This window comes from Anabrus simplex, chromosome 1 (assembly GCF_040414725.1).
Source record: "Anabrus simplex isolate iqAnaSimp1 chromosome 1, ASM4041472v1, whole genome shotgun sequence".
Taxonomy (NCBI): domain Eukaryota; kingdom Metazoa; phylum Arthropoda; class Insecta; order Orthoptera; family Tettigoniidae; genus Anabrus; species Anabrus simplex.
The window spans coordinates 1,093,742,065-1,093,762,126 of record NC_090265.1 but is presented as its reverse complement, the minus strand read 5'-3'; the positions used below and the strand labels follow the sequence as shown (position 1 = coordinate 1,093,762,126).

General features: G+C 38.2%; 1 protein-coding gene across 2 annotated transcripts in view; it reads right to left on the bottom strand.

The window, feature by feature from the left end:
* The window catches only part of LOC136876459 (acetylcholine receptor subunit alpha-like), a 1,223,921-nt gene that overhangs the window by 52,732 nt on the left and 1,151,127 nt on the right, over window positions 1–20,062 (bottom strand). For both annotated transcript variants that reach the window (XM_067150449.2, XM_068228473.1), the window contains one exon: window positions 12,421–12,567. In XM_067150449.2, the coding sequence (XP_067006550.1) occupies window positions 12,421–12,567 (147 nt within the window). The remainder of the gene's footprint in view (window positions 1–12,420; window positions 12,568–20,062) is intronic.

Below are 20,062 nucleotides of genomic sequence, written 5' to 3'. Positions count from 1 at the left end.
TCTGTCGTCAGTCCCTGATGTCATCAAACCAAAGAGCCCGCAACAAGAACAGGAATCTGTGTGGAAATATATCCACACCAAAACCAGTCTGATCCCATTAGTCTTTGAGATTTTGATGTCCTGCTAGTATCAGAATACAAATCACCATCAGTATGCTTAGCATTACGATCTCTCAAATAATTTCCGGCAAAAGTGTCTATGTAAATGTTTATGCAATTAGTAATAGTTCTGATCATTACATCATCAACTAATAACGAAAAACACTCGAGCACTGATTTAGCACTTTTAGCATGGACCTTGACACCAGGGAGATGTAACACTATGTTTTGTTGACGCATCCTAACGTTCCTTGGAGGGGGATCTTTCTTCCACTTAGTTTATTTATCTTTACCCAAGTAATGATTTCCTCCTTCATGGTGAATTGAATCATTATCACTCTGTCAGTCATTATTTTCTTCACTATCAGCCTTTGTATTACTGTCTTGGATAAGTTCCTCACAATTGTCGCTTTCTTCTGGATCTGACTCATCAAAATCTTCTTCACAACTTTCATCTTCTAAAAGTTTGCGTATTCTAGCCTCCTGTCGTTCATATCTACACATTTTCACAGAAAATGAGACTTGCACCACTCAAGCGAGTACTGAGCCGGAAATGTTATGATAGTGGCCGCGCGGCGGTATGACGACACTCCACGTGTGAAGAACGAGCGCTAATGCCTGTCACAGCAATTCAGATTATAAGCACTCCCTCAACACTTCATGGTCAAGATCACTTGGAAAGGTATAAGAGATTACAGCAAGCTAAATTAACTCGATCACAAGATTTAGCCTAAAAAATGAACGTGGGCTGTTATCAACATCCTGCGCGACTCTTTGAGGGTTAAAGGGGCCTAACATCTAGGTCATCGGCCCCTACACAATTAGATTCTTGTCACCTTTTAGATATTGTATTACATCTATCTCTTCCTACACTCTTTCGATTTCTTCATCATCCGCTGAACTAGTAGACACACCGACCTGCACTATTGTGATGGGTACTAGCTCGGTGTCTATCTTGTTAATAATAATCCTTTCACTATGCTGGTCACAGTAGCTTACCCACTGCCTTATCTTATTCGAAATCAACTCCGCCATTTTCCCTGTTTGGTTTTGTGTTATTCTGTAGTCCAAACACCAAACCCTATGGCACTTAACGCCCTTGAAAGGGCTTAGGCCTGCCCAGCGACTGCTGCTCAGCCCGAAGGCCTGCTGATTACGAGAATCCGTGTGGTCAGCACGACGCAACCTCTCGGCCGTTATTCTGAGCTTTTGAGACCGGGGTCGCCATCTCACTGTCAGATAGCTCCTCAATTCTAATCACGTAGGCTGAGTAGACCTCGAACCAGCCCTCAGGTCGAGAGAAAAATCCCTGACTTGGCCGGGAGTTGAACCCGGGGCTTCCGGGTGAGAGGCAGTCATGCTACCCCTACACCACGGGCCCGGCTATTCTGTAATCACCTGACCGAAAGTCTTTCTCTTCCTGCCAACATACTTCACTTATACCAACTACATCTAACTTAGTCTATCCATTTCCATTTTCAGATTCTCTAACCTCCCCACAACAAATTAAACTTCTAACAGTCCATGCTTTGATTCACAGAATGTCAGTATCCATTTTCCTGATGACTGCCCCCTCTCATGTAGTCCTCACCCGGAGCTCTGAATTGGAGACTATTTTCCCTCCAGAATAGATTTACCTGGGAGGAAGCCATCATCAGTACATCATTCATACAGAGAGAGCTGCATGTCTTTGGGAGTTAGTTATGGCTGTAGTTTCCCATTGCTTTCATCTGTTTAGCAGTATCAACATAGCTAAGACATGTTATTATTACAAGGCCATATCAAGTCAATCATTCAGACTGCCACCCATGGCTGTTACCCCCCTTGTGGTGAACCATTTGTTATGACATAGATGTTGATTCCCATAGGGAATCTGAAATATTTGTCCTGAATGAGTAAATTTATAATACCAATATAAATGGTCCGTCATTGGACATTATAAATTTTCCAGCTAACTCATTCTTGGTTGCCAGCGTTTCGCCCTCGTGTGCTAGGGTGGGCTCATCAGTTGGTACCTAGCACACCTACCAATACGCTGGCTAGTGCATACCGTGGAGGCCACTGCGTAGGCTTACTGGAGCCACCGGCAGTGCCAATGCACTAAGAGACTTTGTCTCATTGGTAGGTGTGCTAGGTACCAACTGATGAGCCCACCCTAGCACACGAGGGCGAAACGCTGGCAACCAAGAATGAGTTAGCTGGAAAATTTATAATGTCCAATGATGGACCATTTATATTGGTATTATAAATTTACTCATTCAGGACAAATATTTCAGATTCCCTATGGGAATCAACATCTATGTCATCTAATGGCCAAGCAGGCATCAATTTTTGATAATGAGACAAAGTCTCTTAGTGCATTGGCTCCAGTTAGCCTACGCAGTGGCCTCCACGGTATGCACTAGCCAGCGTATTGGTAGGTGTGCTAGGTACCAACTGATGAGCCCACCCTAGCACACGAGGGCGAAACGCTGGCAACCAAGAATGAGTTAGCTGAAAAATTTATAATGTCCAATGACGGACCATTTATATTGGAACCATTTGTTAGTCTGGTTTTTCGACAGATACCCATCTGATATGGTTGCACCTATGGCTCAGCTATCTGCTTCGCTGTGACGTACAAGCCTAATCCTTCCCACAACGGCAAGGTCACATGGTTCACAGGAGAGGAATTAAACGTTATGATAATGAAAAGCATTCATTACCTCTACACTTTTGATATCCATAAATATGCCAAGCTTTCCTGCTATTTATTTTGTTCATTGTGGAAATTCTGGCATTATGTAGGCACCTAGAAATAGCATACCTCACCTAAACAATGTGGTGTCTACCTCAATTACAGCTCTTTAGGTAAATCCCATTGTGATAAATATAGAGAACAAGCATGAAATATATTTTATGAAAATAGAGGTCTTGCTTTCAACAGCTGCAATTATCTAATTGATGCTTCCAGTCACCATGTATTACATTTGGAAGTACAACTCCAAACATTTGTTCAGACCATCCTGAGCAATCAGCTGGTGGGTTTGCATACAGCGTAGCTTCGAAGGGGTGACTTCAACGCTGCCGACAGTGGGGTTCGAACATCTTATCTCCTGAATGCAAGCTACCAGCAGTGTTCTACTACACACACACACACCAATTGGGAGAATACGGAGACTTCTCTAGAAACTATTTGTGAATAGATTCTCACTTGGACTCTAATCGGGAACGAAACTATTGTAAAAACTTCAAAAAGACTGGGATCTCGATAGCAGTGAAAATGACATCATTTGGAATGAAGACAACACCGGTAGCAGGGAAGTTGTCCGGTACAGATGACGGTAATTCAAATGAAATCAGTGATTACTATATGTGTCTGACGAGAAGTCGCGGCAGCTTGTATGTACGGTACGAGTAACAGATACTACACTCTTAGCTACAAACATCAGGCACTGCAGACAGTGTGAGCTTTCTGAATCAATGCATGTTTATTATCAAACTGTTCATTATGTAGTACTTACAGTAAATGTGTAACTAAGGCACAATTGCATTACTACTTTGAAACTTCAGAACAACATCTCAGTTAGCAAGAGTCACTGTGGATGGAACAGATGTTTACTGTCAGTCCTTGAGACTTGAGATAGGTGCATGCACGGCAGCCATGCTTGCCCCTCGCACCTCTTACCCTGCATCCACGTGACTTAATATTGCATAATACAATAAATACATACAACTGTACGTCCAGTCCATATCTCGTTTCTTTGTGGGGAAGGATATGAAGTGACATGAATCTTCGTAGCGAGTTTTAATGACTGGATGCCCTTCCTGATGTCACATCTCATCAGAGGAGTTAATGAGAGGAAATGAATGATGTGACATATGAGTAAATAAAACTGATATGAAAGCCTAAAGTCATGTGTTCATTAATAATTGTATTTGTTATTTTTTAACATTTAGAAACACTGCCTTCCAACGAAGGTTACCAGTGAGACTCAGAATACAATCATAAATTTATTAGAGAATAGTGTAGAATACACACACGGACAATGTATAGTTTTTTACAGACAGAAATCATGTGTTCACTGCATGAAATGGAAAGCTCTTGCATATCGGATCCCCTGTCCTTACCTTCTGTGGCTATAAAAGTGAATAAAAAGTAGGTCTAATATGCTAGAAAATATGGTTCTGCTTTTGTCCAATCAGTAGATACCTTAATAACATTCCAGGGTAAACTTAATAATCTATGAAGCCATTTTATTCCTGTCTTCACACTATATTTCACCATTTCAAGTCTAATTACAACTATTCCTGCTGTTTTATCACAGTGGAGTTTATTTAACATCCTCTCCATTTCTATAAGCATAATTTCACCAATATCATTGTTCTCAACCCATGAACTCAGTTGTTCGTGATGTCACCAGAAAATTTCCTTTTATATTGAGAAGATATTCAAAATATTCCTTCCACTTGTCTAGTATTTCGTGTCAGAGTGTTGAAAAAACTTAAAATATAAATAAGGTATTATATACAAATAAAACAAAGTACATTTTATCTCACAAAACATGTTTCACACAATGTCTGCCCAGAAATGGACAACAGAAATTCCCTCTTCAGTGGCTTGAATCAAGTCTTGAAGTGTATAACGAACAGAGCAGGACTGACAGTCACACAGGTGTTGGGTAGTTTGTTGCTCCCCACAATCATAGAAGTCTGACTGATCTTTCAGATAACCCCATTTTTTTAAGGTTATCCTTTGATTTACCTACTCCACTCCTCAAACGATTCAGTGCTTTCCAGGTTGTCCATTCCAAATGATGACAAGGGGGTGGAGATTCAGAAGGCACCATCCAATCAGAAAGATACTCCATTTTTGCTCACCACATATCGCAACGTGCTTTTCTTGTTGGTTTATCCAGAGCCTTGGAGACATTGAGGAAACTTTTCCTGGACTTCAGTCTTCTGGGTGGAGGTCGATGTCCAAATAACGGGTGGTTGCTTGTGAGATCCACCTTCGACCTCTCTTGCCTTGCAAACACTTCTCGCCGAATGTCTGGAGGAGAAATACCAGCCAAGCAGTAGAGTTTGACAGTAGGAGTAGGTTTCAGACACCCAGTTACTATTCTACATGTTTCATTAAGGACTGCATCCACCTACTTCGTATGTGCTGACCTGAACCATACAGGACATGCATACTCAGCTGCAGAGAAACTCGGAGCAAGAGCTGAGGTTCTTAATAAAGTTGGATGGGCTCCCCATTTGCTTGAGCCAAGTTTACGGAGGATGTGATTCCCAGGGATCTATTATGAGTTTGACTATTCATTTCCTTTTTCTCTCACTTTATAAGATTGTGTACTACTGTGCAGAATGGGTTCTCTGCTACTTCACCTAGCCTTTCCAGGTTATTACTGAAACCTTCTCACAACTTCTTCTTGGACTCAACTGTTATTTATTTATTTATTTATTTATTTATTTATTTATTTATTTATTTATTTATTTATTTATTTATTTATTTATTTATTTATTTATTTATTTATTTGCTCTGTTTCTTTCATCTACATACCATTCTCGACAGAGAATGGTATGTATCCTTGTTTGAAGCCATTTATGATATGCCTTCTTTTCATGTTTACAAGCTGCTCTCACTTCATAATTCCACCAACATGCTAATTTTTCCCTATCTTTAAACATAGTGCCTAGGCATTCCCTTGCTGTTTCTATTATAGCATCCCTGTATGCCACCCATTCTATTTCTATATCCTAAACCAGCTTAATGTCCATTGTTTGCAACTTTTCCATGTCCATGTACGGCTGTCTAATTTCGACATCTGGAGATTTTCTATCCTTATTCGTCAGCAGACAGATTTCACTTTCTCTGTCCTAGGCCTAAATATACTTAGTTCACTAAAGATCAAATAGTAGTCTGTGTTGTTGGAGTCATTAGTCCATAGACTGGTTTGATGCAGCTCTCCATGCCACCCTATCCTGTGCTAACCTTTTCATTTCTATGTAACTATTGCATCCTACATCTGCTCTAATCTGTTTGTCATATTCATACCTTGGTCTACCCCTACCGTTCTTGCCACCTACACTTCCTTCAAAAACCAACTGAACAAGTCCTCGGTGTCTTAAGATGTGTCCTATCATTCTATCTCTTCTTCTCGTCAAATTTAGCCAAATCGATCTCCTCTCACCAATTCGATTCAGTATCTCTTCATTCGTGATTCGATCTATCCATCTCACCTTCAGCATTCTTCTGTAACACCACATTTCAAAAGCTTCTATTCTTTTTCTTTCTGAGCTAGTTATTGTCCATGTTTCACTTCCATACAATGCCACGCTCCTCACAAAAGTCTTCAAAAACATCTTTCTAATTCCGATATCAATGTTTGAAGTGAGCAAATTTCTTTTCTTAAGAAAGCTCTTCCTTCCTTGTGCTAGTCTGCATTTTATGTCCTCCTTACTTCTGCCATCGTTGGTTATTTTACTACCCAAGTAACAATATTCATCTACTTCCTTTAAGACTTCGTTTCCTAATCTAATATTTCCTACATCACCTGCCTTCGTTCGACTGCACTCCGTTACTTTTGTTTTGGACTTATTTATTTTCATCTTGTACTCCTTACCTAAGACTTCATCCATACCATTCAGCAACTTCTCGAGATCTTCTGCTGTCTCAGATAAAATAACAATATCATCCGCAAATCTCAAGGTTTTGATTTCCTCTCCTTGGACTGTGATTCCATTTCCAAATTTCTCTTTGATTTCCTTTACTGCCTGTTCTATGTAAACATTGAAAAGGAGAGGGGACAAACTGCAGCCTTGCCTCACTCCTTTCTGGATTGCTGCTTCTTTTTCAAAGCCCTCGATTCTTATCACTGCAGACTGATTTTTATACAGACTGTAGATAATTCTTCGTTCCCGGTATCTGATCCCTATCATCTTCAGAATCATAAATAGCCTGGTCCAATCAACATTATCGAATGCCTTTTCTAGATCTACGAATGCCATGTACGTGGGCTTGTCCTTCTTGATTCGATCCTCTAAGATCAGACGTAAAGTCAGGATTGCTTCACGTGTTCCTACATTTCTTCTGAAGCCAAATTGATCTTCCCCCAACTCAGCTTCAACTTGTTTTTCCATTCTTCTGTAAATAATACGTGTTAAAATTTTGCAGGCATGAGATACTAAACTAATAGTGCGGTAGTTTTCACACCTGTCAGCACCGGCTTTCTTGGGAATAGGTATAACAACATTCTGCCGAAAATCGGATGGGACTTCTCCTGTCTCATACATCTTGCACACTAAATGAAATAACCTTACCATGCTGGCTTCTTCTAAGGCAGTCAGTAATTCAGAGGGAATATCATCAATTCCAGGTGCCTTGTTCCTATTTAGGTCACTCACAGCTCTGTCAAACTCTGACCTCAAAATTGGGTCTCCCATTTCATCAGCATCAACAGCCCCTTCATGTTCCAGAACGAAATTATCTACATCGTTACCTTGATACAACTGTTGGATATGCTCCTGCCATCTTTCTGCTTTGTCTTCTTTCCCTAGAAGTGGCTTTCCATCTGAGCTCTTAATATTCATACACCTAGATTTCCTTTCTCCAAAGTTTTCCTTGATTTTCCTGTATGCAGCATCTACCTTTCCCAGGACCATAGTCTGTAAGCAAAGCAAAGTCACCTCCGCACAGGCCATGAAGGCCCTTAGAGGAGTGGAAGGTAAAGATTTCCACCATTGTTAACCTCGGCATGTGATGGGGTAGAGTGGTTAGCTCTATGCCCGGCCGCCTTTGCCCCCAGGAATTAACCTGGTACTCATTTTTGGTGTAGGCTGAGTGAACCTCAGGGCCATATGCACCCCCGGAAGTGGAAATCTCGTTTCTTAAATTTTACGACTTCCCGACGGGGATTCGAACCCACGTCCTTCCGGGCGAACCGAGCACGCCTTTACCGCCTCGGCCAGGCAGCCCCTAAATAGTGGTCTGTATCATCAAAAAATTCCCAGAAAACCCCTCAACATTCCTAACAAATTTCCTGAATTCAAAGTTTGTTATGATATAGTCTGTTATGGATCTGATGCCCCTACCTTCCCATGTGTAGCGGTGAATAGCCTTATGTTTGAAGAATGTATTTGTAACTGCTAATTCCATACTAGCAAAGAAGTCCAGTAAATGCTTCCCATTCCTATTTTTTCCGTATCTTCCCTTCATTTACCCATCAGTTTCTCATACCCTTCAGTTCTATTTCCAACCCTCAAATTGAAGTTCCCCATTAACACTATCTTCTCCTTGCTGTTGATCCTGACTATTATCTCAGTGCTTCATAAAAATCAGTTTACCGGGCGAGTTGGCCGTGCGCGTAGAGGCGCGCGGCTGTGAGCTTGCATCCGGGAGATAGTAGGTTCGAATCCCACTATCGGCAGCCCTGAAAATGGTTTTCCGTGTTTTCCCATTTTCACACCAGGCTGTACCTTAATTAAGGCCACGGCCGCTATCTTCCAACTCCTAGGCCTTTCCTATCCCATCGTCGCCATAAGACCTATCTGTGTCGGTGTGACGTAAAGCACCTAGCAAAAAAAAAAAAATCAGTTTCCTCCTCATTTACAGCCTCACATGGTGATTAGACTGAGAATTCTAATTCCTCCAAATGCCAAATTTACTCAGATCATTTGTTCATTTATGTGCCTGACAGAAACTATGTTGCATGGAATAGTATTCGTGATGAGCAGTCCTGATGTAGATGTTGATTCCCATAGGGAACCTAGAATATTTGTCCTGAATGAGTAAATTTATAATACCAATATAATGGTCCATTATTGGACATTATAAATTTTCCAGCTAACTCATTCCTGGTTGCCTGCCTTTAGCCCTAGTGTGCTAAGTTAGGCTCGTCAGTTGGGACTTAGCACACCACCCAAGACGCAAGGCTAGTGCATACCGTGGAGGCCACTGCAAAGGCTATTTGAAGCCACCAGCAGTGCCAATGCACTATGAGAGCTATGTCTCATTTCCAAAAATAGCTCTCATAGTGCATTGGCACTGCTGGTGGCTTCAAATAGCCTATGCAGTGGCCTCCACGGTATGCACTAGCCTTGCGTCTTGGGTGGTGTGCTAAGTCCCAACTGACGAGCCTAACTTAGCACACGAGGGCGAAACGCAGGCAACCAGGAATGAGTTAGCTGGAAAATTTATAATGTCCAATAACAGACCATTATATTGGTATTATATTGGTATGAGCAGTCCTACCCCACACTCTGCGCTTCCCTTGTTAACACCCGTCAGGAACACTTTATAATGTCCTATCTCTTCATAGTTATCTCCTCTTACCCAAATATCATTACAGTAACTCCTAACACATCCGGATGCATCCTTTTTGGTGACTCAGCCAGTTCTACTTTCTATTGATAACTACTGATAATCCCCGTTGAATTCCAAGCCCTCGCCTGTCAAATGGAAGTGGGACTCCGTTACTTGCATAAATCCAAGGCTTGCTTAAAACGTTCTGAACGTGCTTGATAAACATTTTGTGAATCTGGATGCTACCTAATTACACAGTTCCCGTGAGGATCTCTTCTCTAACGGGTTAGGGACCATCAGTGGATAGTAGATGACTTAGGTGCCTGAGCACAAGGAGAGCAATATGTCCGAGATGCCCACTCCTATTCCATAGCAACATATATCCTGATTCAGGACCACTTACTAGGCCACTCAGCCATTGCCATGGTTTTGATCTAGAACATGACTACAGTAACCCACATTAAAAACCATAAAAGAAAGACATATTGGCATTAAATATCTCTAAAATTCCAACTATGTAAGAATGAGTTAATCTAAAGCAAAATGCAGTAAAAATATCATATCATCTAAATTTCTAATTGATGCTCTAAAACAGAATCAGTGTGTGTGTGTGTGTGTGTGTGTGTGTGTGTGTGTGTGTGTGTGTGTGTGTGTGTGTGTGTGTGTGTGTGTGTGTGTGTGTGTGTGTGTGTGTGTGTGTGTGTGTGTGTGTGTGTGTGTGTGTGTGTGTGTGTGTGTGTGTGTGTGTGTGTGTGTGTGTGTGTGTGTGTGTGTGTGTGTGTGTGTGTGTGTGTGTGTGTGTGTGTGTGTGTGTGTGTGTGTGTGTGTGTGTGTGTGTGTGTGTGTGTGTGTGTGTGTGTGTGTGTGTGTGTGTGTGTGTGTGTGTGTGTGTGTGTGTGTGTGTGTGTGTGTGTGTGTGTGTGTGTGTGTGTGTGTGTGTGTGTGTGTGTGTGTGTGTGTGTGTGTGTGTGTGTGTGTGTGTGTGTGTGTGTGTGTGTGTGTGTGTGTGTGTGTGTGTGTGTGTGTGTGTGTGTGTGTGTGTGTGTGTGTGTGTGTGTGTGTGTGTGTGTTCAAGCTACGAATTATGTTTATTAGGCACAAAAATACGAGAGTCATGCTGAAACTGAAACATGAAACTGGCAATCAAAATTTGCATTTCTTAAAAATCATATTAATCAACTATCTGAATTCAGATATAATTTCCACCCTGTTTTTCTATGAATCATGTATGTAAGCAAATTGCATGGAATTTAATTGTTATAATCACTTAGTTTTCCTTTCTTGATTCTTGACTCTAACATGAACTTTGGGTACCAGTACTCAATTATTTAGGTGGTGATAATAATAATAATAATAATAATAATAATAATAATAATAATAATAATAATAATAATAATAATAATTTTTATAATTATATTTTCTTTTTCTTTTCAATGTTTTACATTTCTTTTTATTTCCTGTGTTCTATTCCTTGTTGGTGCTAATTATGTATTACTTTTCCTTGTTTAGTTATCATTTACCCTTTCTTTCTTTTTCCCTTTGATTGTTCTGCAGTCCCAGGATTGCATGAACTAGTAGAATCATTTTTACAATATCTCTTGAAGATATTATGGATATGTTTCTCAAACCATACATTCATATGGGTTCATGAAGTATTTCTGTTCCTGTTTATTTTCTTCTTATCTGCCTTACTTGTTATGATGTGTTTTCACTTTCAGTTGTCATGTTGCTTGACTTGTAATGGAGACTAGATTAACATTACTGTTCATGAATAATCTTTGATTTCCCCCTGCCCCCTGTGTTCATTGCTCGTCAAGTCAGTTTAATTCCTGGTGGTCTTGTTTTATACTCTGGTTGTTATTATGTAATATTTCTCTTGTCCATTTGCCTGTTAGATACTCATTTTATTTTCATTTTTGTGCTCCTTAATTTTATTTACCTTTCATGACCCTAAAGGAATTTTCATGTTTCAGGAACACATCCTAATAATCAATTTTACTAACAAAATACTAAAATAAATTATAATGATTGTAAATAAAAGATACAGATCTCTGCACATGGTTATGAGGGTATTTAGGGGTTGTAGTAAGGATGTAAAGGAGAGGGCATATAAGTCTCTGGTAAGACCCCAACTAGAGTATGGTTCCAGTGTATGGGACCCCTCACCAGGATTACTTGATTCAAAAAAAAAAATGAAAAATCTAAAGAAAAGCTGCTCGATTTGTTGGACGATTTCTGACAAAAGAGTAGCGTTATAAAAATGTTGCGAAGTTTGGGCTGGGAAGACTTGGGAGAAAGGAGACGAGCTGCTCGACTAAGTGGTATGTGATCCAAATTCTTATAATTTTGTTAATTACCACCTATTCAATAACAAAATTATAAGAAATTGTATCACAAGTAGATCTTCAATACAGACAAAAAAATGGAATTTATAACCTGCAGTAGGTGGTATGTTCCGAGTTGTCTGTGGAGATGGCATGGGAGGACATCAGTAGACGAATATGTTTGAGTCGTGTCTTTAAAAGTAGGAAAAATCACAATATGAAGATAAAGTTAGAATTCAAGAGGACAAATTGGGGAAAATGTTTGTTTATAGGAAGGGGAGTTAGGGATTGGAATAACTTACCTAGGGAGATGTTCAATAAATTTCCAATTTCTTTGCAATCATTTAAGAAAAGGCTGCAAGTGAAATCGCAACCTGGCAAATAAAATAAAATACACTTTACAACGGTTTCTCTGAATTATTTCTAGATGAGAAGAGATTATCCCAAATAAATAATACATTTTTTATAATATTAATTTTAATGATAATAAGAGGATAAATGAACATAGCCGGCCGGCAGATTCCCTATCTTAGGAGTGAGTTTATGTAAACTTCTGACACTAAAGTATATATTATAACTATTGTAGTAGCTTAACAGAGTCCATCAGTTAAAGCTTAAAGTTCAGTGGTATAAAGAAATTCACTATTTCCTTGGGAGGTTTGGAATATGCTAGAACAAACTGACAATTTGGCATCATGTGACAAAGGAAGCTTACCTGCGTTTGTCTATCTGGTATTGCGGCCGCCGCATGACCAGCAGGCGAGGCAGGATGTGAATGAAGACTCGGCGAACCCATGGTGCCATGATGTGCGTCTGTGGCGACCGGAAGTGTACGTTAAGCACCACCACTGTCACGCAGATGCTGAACCAAGGGACATCTTGGAATTAATGAAATATAACAGAACAGAGAGGACCAAAGGATTTTGGGTATGGATTTGAATGACAGTTTTCCACATGGTTAGGATATTCCTGACAGACCTAGGACCATTTAAAACAAACACAAGCTTCTTGTTTTCTGGACACTTTAACCACTGTAGCAGAGTGACCATCTTGTAGAATTTCACTATGAGCACAAGATGTCATAAGAAAGAAACATTGTTAGGGACAAGATTATTATGAACTATTTATAACAACCAAAATGCAGAACACTCAGATTTACCTGGAACCATCAAAGTACAGAGTTTAATTCTGTTCAGAGCATTCTATGCTTGTAAGAAACACTCAGATCTTCTTGTAGTAATTTTATAAAGAAATTTATACAAATTTAGTCATAATCCCAAAATAGGTATAACTTGTACCTGGAGAGAGAACTCTGCATCACTTTCTAAAGTTCTACTTGAATGTGCACAAATTTGTAGTATAGCATTTCATTTAATGAGTGGTTTAATACACACATTCTGGTTTACAGGTCGAGAATATATTCTCAATGTATATCTGCAATATGTAACTTATACTCATTTCTAACATGCATGAATTCTTTGGCGGAAGAATTATAGAACTTACATTGTGGCTCTACTAGAAAAAAGAAGAATTTAATTACTTTTTTCATCAACTCTATACTAAAAACCACAACATCAAATTCAATTCTAATTATGCTTCTAACCCTTAAAACCCTGCAAAAGTTAAGTCACCGGATATCGCGCTAAAATCTAACAGAAGCTCTCATTGACCAGAGGTGCTCCGAGTGTATGCCACCATGTTGGCCACTGAGTAAACTACTTATGGGACCACCTCCCCACCAGAACTGTTCAAACTATCTTTGTCTCTCCTCCTTGCTCTGTGCTATTTTGAAGGCCTGCTGTACCAATTTGTCTGCCAAAACATTTTAAATACTTTAGTTCAAATTTATTTACTTTTAAAGACTCTTCAGAATGCCAAACATGACAAAGCATACCAATTAAGTTCTCTGTAAAAGTGCTCCAAAAAACAAAAAGAGGAAGAAAAGCATTCTATATAAGGTAGTACTTCTTAAATTTTAGAGTTAATATCACTGTCACTAGTATCAGGAGCAATTGTCCAACTGATTAGAATCATAAAATGTTTTAAAACTTAGCGTCCATCATATTTGACTGTAGTTTTGATTTAAACTTTTAAATACTGAGAAGCAACATTCACTTGTTTACATGCATGCAAACCTGGGTAACACTTTGGTCACTTCATTTGAGTTAAGGAATTCTGGTATTCAGCCAAACTCTGTGTGAGAAAAAATATGTCTTGATTCCAACTAAATTGAATATTGAGGATTTACAGCTGCATATTAGACTAACTTCTGTACTTAGGAGAAATTTTTTCACATATACATTAAACTGAGGATACCACAACTAGAATTTTTTATTTTCTTCCATCCATGTTGTGATCCAGGAGATGTAACAGCACTGAGCTCCACATATATAGTGTGCAGGGCAAATGGGATGTGACAGAGCACAGTTTGAGTAGCCCTGCTATAAAAGGTGGGATGAACTGACAGATGATCACTTAGGTGACAATGGCAAAAGTCACTGCACAGGAGAAGGCACGAGTAAACCACTCCTGTATCCATCAATGTCCCAAAGGTAGAAGAGGAGAGTTTCCCCAAAGGCAAAAGTGATGGACGACCTAGGAAGTCAACCTGAATGAAACCCAGATCAGGCAAACCTCTGTAAGCTGAAGAGAAAGCAGTTTGCCAAAGAGAAGGGAATTCCAAAATCAAACTTCAGCTCCATGACTACCCGTCACGGTTCCAACACTCTGGGAGTCTAGCTCTCTCTATTACCTTCCTCAACACTTCAATCCAAAACTATGAAAAAAGTACAAAATGGAAATAATATCATATATCTTTATGACGGAATCCAGGGTAATAAAACTTTTAATTTTTTCAGTCCGTCAAAACACTAAATATAGCACTTAGAACACTAGAATCATACCTGTAAAAAAATCCCCATCTATTAACAAGAAAATGACATGTTTTGTTCTAGAAGAACATCTCAGATTCTATTAATTCACTTTTAACCATGCATATATAATATATGTACAATGTTGTTTGTGTTGTATACACTTGTTGATGATTGTGAATTGGTGATATTATGAAGAAGTGTGTCAAATGGTGAAGGGGGTCGCTACACATTAAAAGTGTTTTACATGAAGATCAGTACTGGCAAGATTGTAAGACTGTAACTTATTTACATCATGGTTTGTTTATCTATTTTGTGTTTATGTTAACAGTAATGTTCCTTATTTCTTTATCTTCAATGTTTTGATGATGATGATGATGATGATGATGATGATGATGCTTGTTGTTTAAAGAGGCCTAACATCGAGGTCATCGGCCCCTAATGGTACGAAATGAAATAACAAAAAATTCAAATTTATCCACTGACCAAAATAAAATATAAAATGTTGTGAAGAATGAATGGATGGACATGAACCCTACAAAAAAAAAAAAAAAGACCTAACAAACAAAAACAGTGGATCAGACTAAAAAAAAAAAAAGGTAGTTAATTACAGTATTACTGACCAAGGGACCATTTATAAAGCTGGTAAGGTTCCTCCCCTAGGTGTACTAGTCATGGGCGTCGGTATTCCCGTGGTGTTCCTCACATACTGGGTACCAATCACAGGCAACGCTGACCCATGGTGCCGCTCATATAGCGATACAACTCACAGCCTACGCCCAGACCCGCGGTGTTGCCCACATGGGTACAACGCACGGGTACTGAAATCCACTAGGCCAGGCTTTTTACTGCAACTAATCACAAACCTATTTCGTACCAATTTAGTGATACTACTCGCAAGTACATGCAACCCATGGTGTTCCCCGCATGATGGTACGAATCAAGAGCAGTTTCATGGTTCTAATTCAATCATCACTTGGTCGCCCCTTGTAGTTGCCTCTTACGACAGGCAGGGCATACCGCGGGTGCATTCTACATGTGCGTCCCCCACCCACAGGGGGACGTCTGTTTGGTCCGCGAGAGGGATTTTATTTCCCTCAAGTCCACCGGCAAGTATCTTCAATGTTTTTATAATAAATAAGTGTTTATTATAAGTAGGTATTAACTAAATAATTCTTTGGTCGAAGTTTCGGCCACAAAAGTTCTTTGATCCACAACCTCGTAGGGTTCGTTCTGCTGTCTACATCCTGCTGTTAGTTTCTGTGTAATTTACCTTGTTTAATTTTGATTTTATGCACATCCTGCCATTAGTTTCCATGTAATTTACCTTGTTTAATTTTGATTTTATTGTATGGTTTTAATAATTCTAAATATTATTTAATGTTTCAAAAGTAAAAAAAAAAAAAAGTTGTTTCATTATAGCCCCAAGCGCCGCTACAGTTTTCTTTCAAGATTTGTTTTATTGTTTGTATTTCTTCATTGAAATCCGTTGTACTTATTGGTATGGAAGCTCTGTGTATCATTGTATTCAGTCCTGCGCGCACGTGTGGGTGGTTGGATTCGTTTGTATGACATATTATTATTATTATTATTATTATTATTATTATTATTATTATTATTATTATTATTATTATTATTATTATTATTATTATTATTATTATTATTTAATCTTCCTGCAACAGCTGCAGGTTGCCCAACGACAAAGAGTACCTTAACAGCAATAATGGATACAGATTGATAATGAGATAGTATGAGGTTAAGAATAGGCAAAAGATTGAGGCATGTCAAACATCTATCTGAGGTCTAAAAAGTTTATTTTCTTCTTAGCTTCTGGTTCCATTGTGAATATGAATGACTTGTATAAGGAATTTAGTGTGTTCAATAACTGTCGTGTGTTTGCAATGTCATTATCATCTACATAACTACAGCTCCAAGTATTAACATTGTAACCTTTCCCCTGTTCAAAAATTGTAACTACATTTACAATTTTATTTGCGCTATCATTCTCCTAGGAGACAATGTTAAGTTCTATTATTACTTATAAGTTTTGGGGTGCAGGAGATACGATTACTGAAGTAATGGCTTTGGTGATGATTGTAACTCATTTTGCCTATCCTTGAACTTACAATGTTAACACTTGGAGCTGTCAATATCTGCTCTAGTGTAAGATTCCTTTAGAACACTGGTTGGTTAAGAAATTGTTTTCAAAGTTATTTAAAAACATGTTTGCTATTATACGTGGTAATGATGATTCCATGGTTAAGCCTTCACTTTGGCAATAGATTTTGCCATTGAATGTAAAAGTATTTTGGTTTAAGGAAGTCAATTATTTCCTATGTTTCTTGTAGAAGGTTTTCTTTCATTTTAATAGTTTTTCTTTTGGTACATTAGTGTACATGTTGATGATGTCAGAGGATATCATCCTTGTGTTCTTTGTTATTTTAGTTTATTTAGTTCTTTGATTAGTTTTAGGTTATTTTTAATCGACCTATCTTCTTAGAATGAGATTTTTTCTTTTAATATCTGGTTGAGTAACTTGCTTATATTATATCTTGGCCATCTTTGAAATTTACTATTGGTCTAATAGGATATGAATTTTTGTGTATTTTGGTTAGGGCTCTTTGTGGGGAGTTTGGGATTTTTCATGATGTCTTTCTTTTGCTTGTTTTATCACAATAAGGTCTGTTTTCTTGATCACTTGTTTTATCTCGTTTTGAAATGTATTTGTTGGATCATGTAGTAGGGTGTAACTCTTGAATTCCATTGTTGTGATGAATTCCTTTTTTTTTTTTTCCCCCCTTTATGTACTCGTTTTTTTCCATTATGACTGTTGGGTTCCTTTATCTGCTTTTGTGACTATTAGGTTCTTGTTTTCCATTTTGTTCTTAATTGTTTATTATTATTTCTCTTTGTGGTACAGGTATATTTTTGCTAGCAATCTCTACATCAGTGTTTAGTTGTTTTATGTTAATTTTGGTATGATGTTCTTGGCAGTTTAACTTTAGCAGATTGATTTCTTTACTTGAAAAGATCATGTTTCATCTATTAATTAACCCAGGGTGAAAAATTATTGAGTTTGTCATGGTTATTGTTTTCTGGTTTAGTCTGTCTACATCTTAGGCTGCTGATTTTGTTGTCAATGGTCTTTTGTTATCTCATTACTTCATTTTTAAATGTAATCGTATAAAAAAATGAATGTAGGATGTCCATTGAGTGGGGTGCCAGAAGCTGATTAGGTTTAAGTGCATGCATAAAATTTGTTTGTTGATTTCCTGTTTCTTTCTTTAATTTTTTAAATCCATAATAACTATGATCAAGATGACATTTTACCTGATCTTGATGTGGGTTTAGTTTTTATGGGTATAAATTTGGGAATGAGCTTCAGATCTAGACATTTCTTATTAAATGCAATTGATTTGTCAATGATTACGATGTTGATTTTTAGTGTTTTGAGATTTTTGGTTTCGTAATTTACCTGACTGACTGAATAATTTGTTAAGAAGGAAGGCATATTTTCCAGTGTCAACTTAGTTAATGTAACTTGAAAGCTTTTCAGTCTCTTGGAAACATATAGCACATGTAACATACCTGTAAAAATTACACACTATTAAACAAATAAACAATGACATGTTTCGTTCAATAGGAACATCCTCAGATTGTATCAAATCACTTTAAATCATGCGTATTTATGGACAATATCGTTTACATTGCATAAACTTGTCAGTGGTTGAGAGTTTGTGATATTATAAACAAATAATGATTGTGGTAGTCTTCAACTGTCATCTTATTAACTTATAGAAATGTTTCTGTACTTATCTACGCTACTAGTCACTCGTCCATTACCTTCAGCAACTGCATTTGGACTGTGGTCAGTGACCTTGCCAAGCCTTGGTAGCTAAGTGGGGGAGGAATGAAAAATTCTGTAAGCAATGAAGTCTATTCCGTGGAGAGAGGAGGGGAAGTAAGAGAGTGTTATGTGTCATGAATGTGTTCACTGGGGAGGGGAGCAGGGGAATGTTGCTTCTTCATGTTATACTGTATTTTTATGAATTAGGGAGAAAATGCAAGTTATTAATTTTGATGAAATAAAAGTATGGAAATGAATTAAAGATTATCTCATAAGACATTATTTTTGTGATTAATGACTTGAAAAATCTCAAGTGGATAAAGATGCTGTGTAAATTCATAGAATTTACTACAGATAACAATACCCTAACCCACATTCCAGACATTTGAGTCAGAGTAGCCTCCTGTGGGATTAATTAAACCCTAGTACAAAAAGTGAGCTACTCAGCCTGGCAAGAGGACTTAAGAAAGAAAGAAAGAAAGAAAGAAAGAAAGAAAGAAAGAAAGAAAGAAAGAAAGAAAGAAAGAAAGAGAAAGCTAATTGCATTAGGGAAACCCAGAAAATGTACAGGGGCACTAATGATTCAAACTACATTAACAGAAATTGGGGTGACTACTTTATATGTCAATGATTTACATCTCTGATTAGCAGGAAATTTCAATAGCCATCCTGAGGTGTACTGGTGTATAGGGTAGAAGGTAACTGATGCACTAAATTAACGCAAGTAATAGATCTTGGAGAGGCAATCACAACATTGCAAGTTTCAGGTCTGTACCTTACACAATTATGTTATATCACAATTAAATCAGTGATATAAAGCATTAATGGCTCAAATCACAAGATGATGGAGTATACAAACACCTAGGAATAAGTGTCAGAACAAATGCTCATTCGTTATTTGTCCTGTAGCTTGATACATTTAGCAGTACAAAATTACAATTTTATGACTTGAATGGCACCAAAGAACATGTGGCAACACAAGTTATGATGAAGAGTATGGTACAGAAGTTTGGCAGCCTCGTTAAGAGGGGAAGAATGAACTGTGACATAATATTTACAACCCAGACATGACTAGCGTGCAGCTAGTGAAGGCATATCGTTTAGCCATTGTACAGTGCACATCGAGAGAATATTTGGACACGATTTGAATTTATGGTGAACTAGGACAGATTGCTGGTGCAGCTGCGGAGATGTATGCTGAACAATTTCCACAAAGAAGGGGTTCTTATCAGTGTATGATCAATCAGTCACCATTGATCTGCATTTAAGGCTGTTAACCAGGTGGCAGATTGCCTATCAGTTGTTAACCTACTCTTTTCCTAAATTATTTTAAAGAAGTTGGAAGTTTATCGAACATTTCCCTTGATAAATTACTCCACTCCTGAATTCAATTTCCTATAAATGAATATTTGCCCCAATTTGTCCTCTTGAATTCCAACCTTACCTTCATATGTGACCCATTGTGCAGAAAGGGACCTGAACCCCTACTCCAATAAATTCACTGTTATATTTGAAATTAAGCCTTGTCAATACTTAAAAGTTAATTAATTATTTTTTATCACATAATACACTGTACATATTTCGAGGACCTTAGTGTTCCCCTTGTCAGTGGCTTACTCAAACTACCAAATATCTCTTGG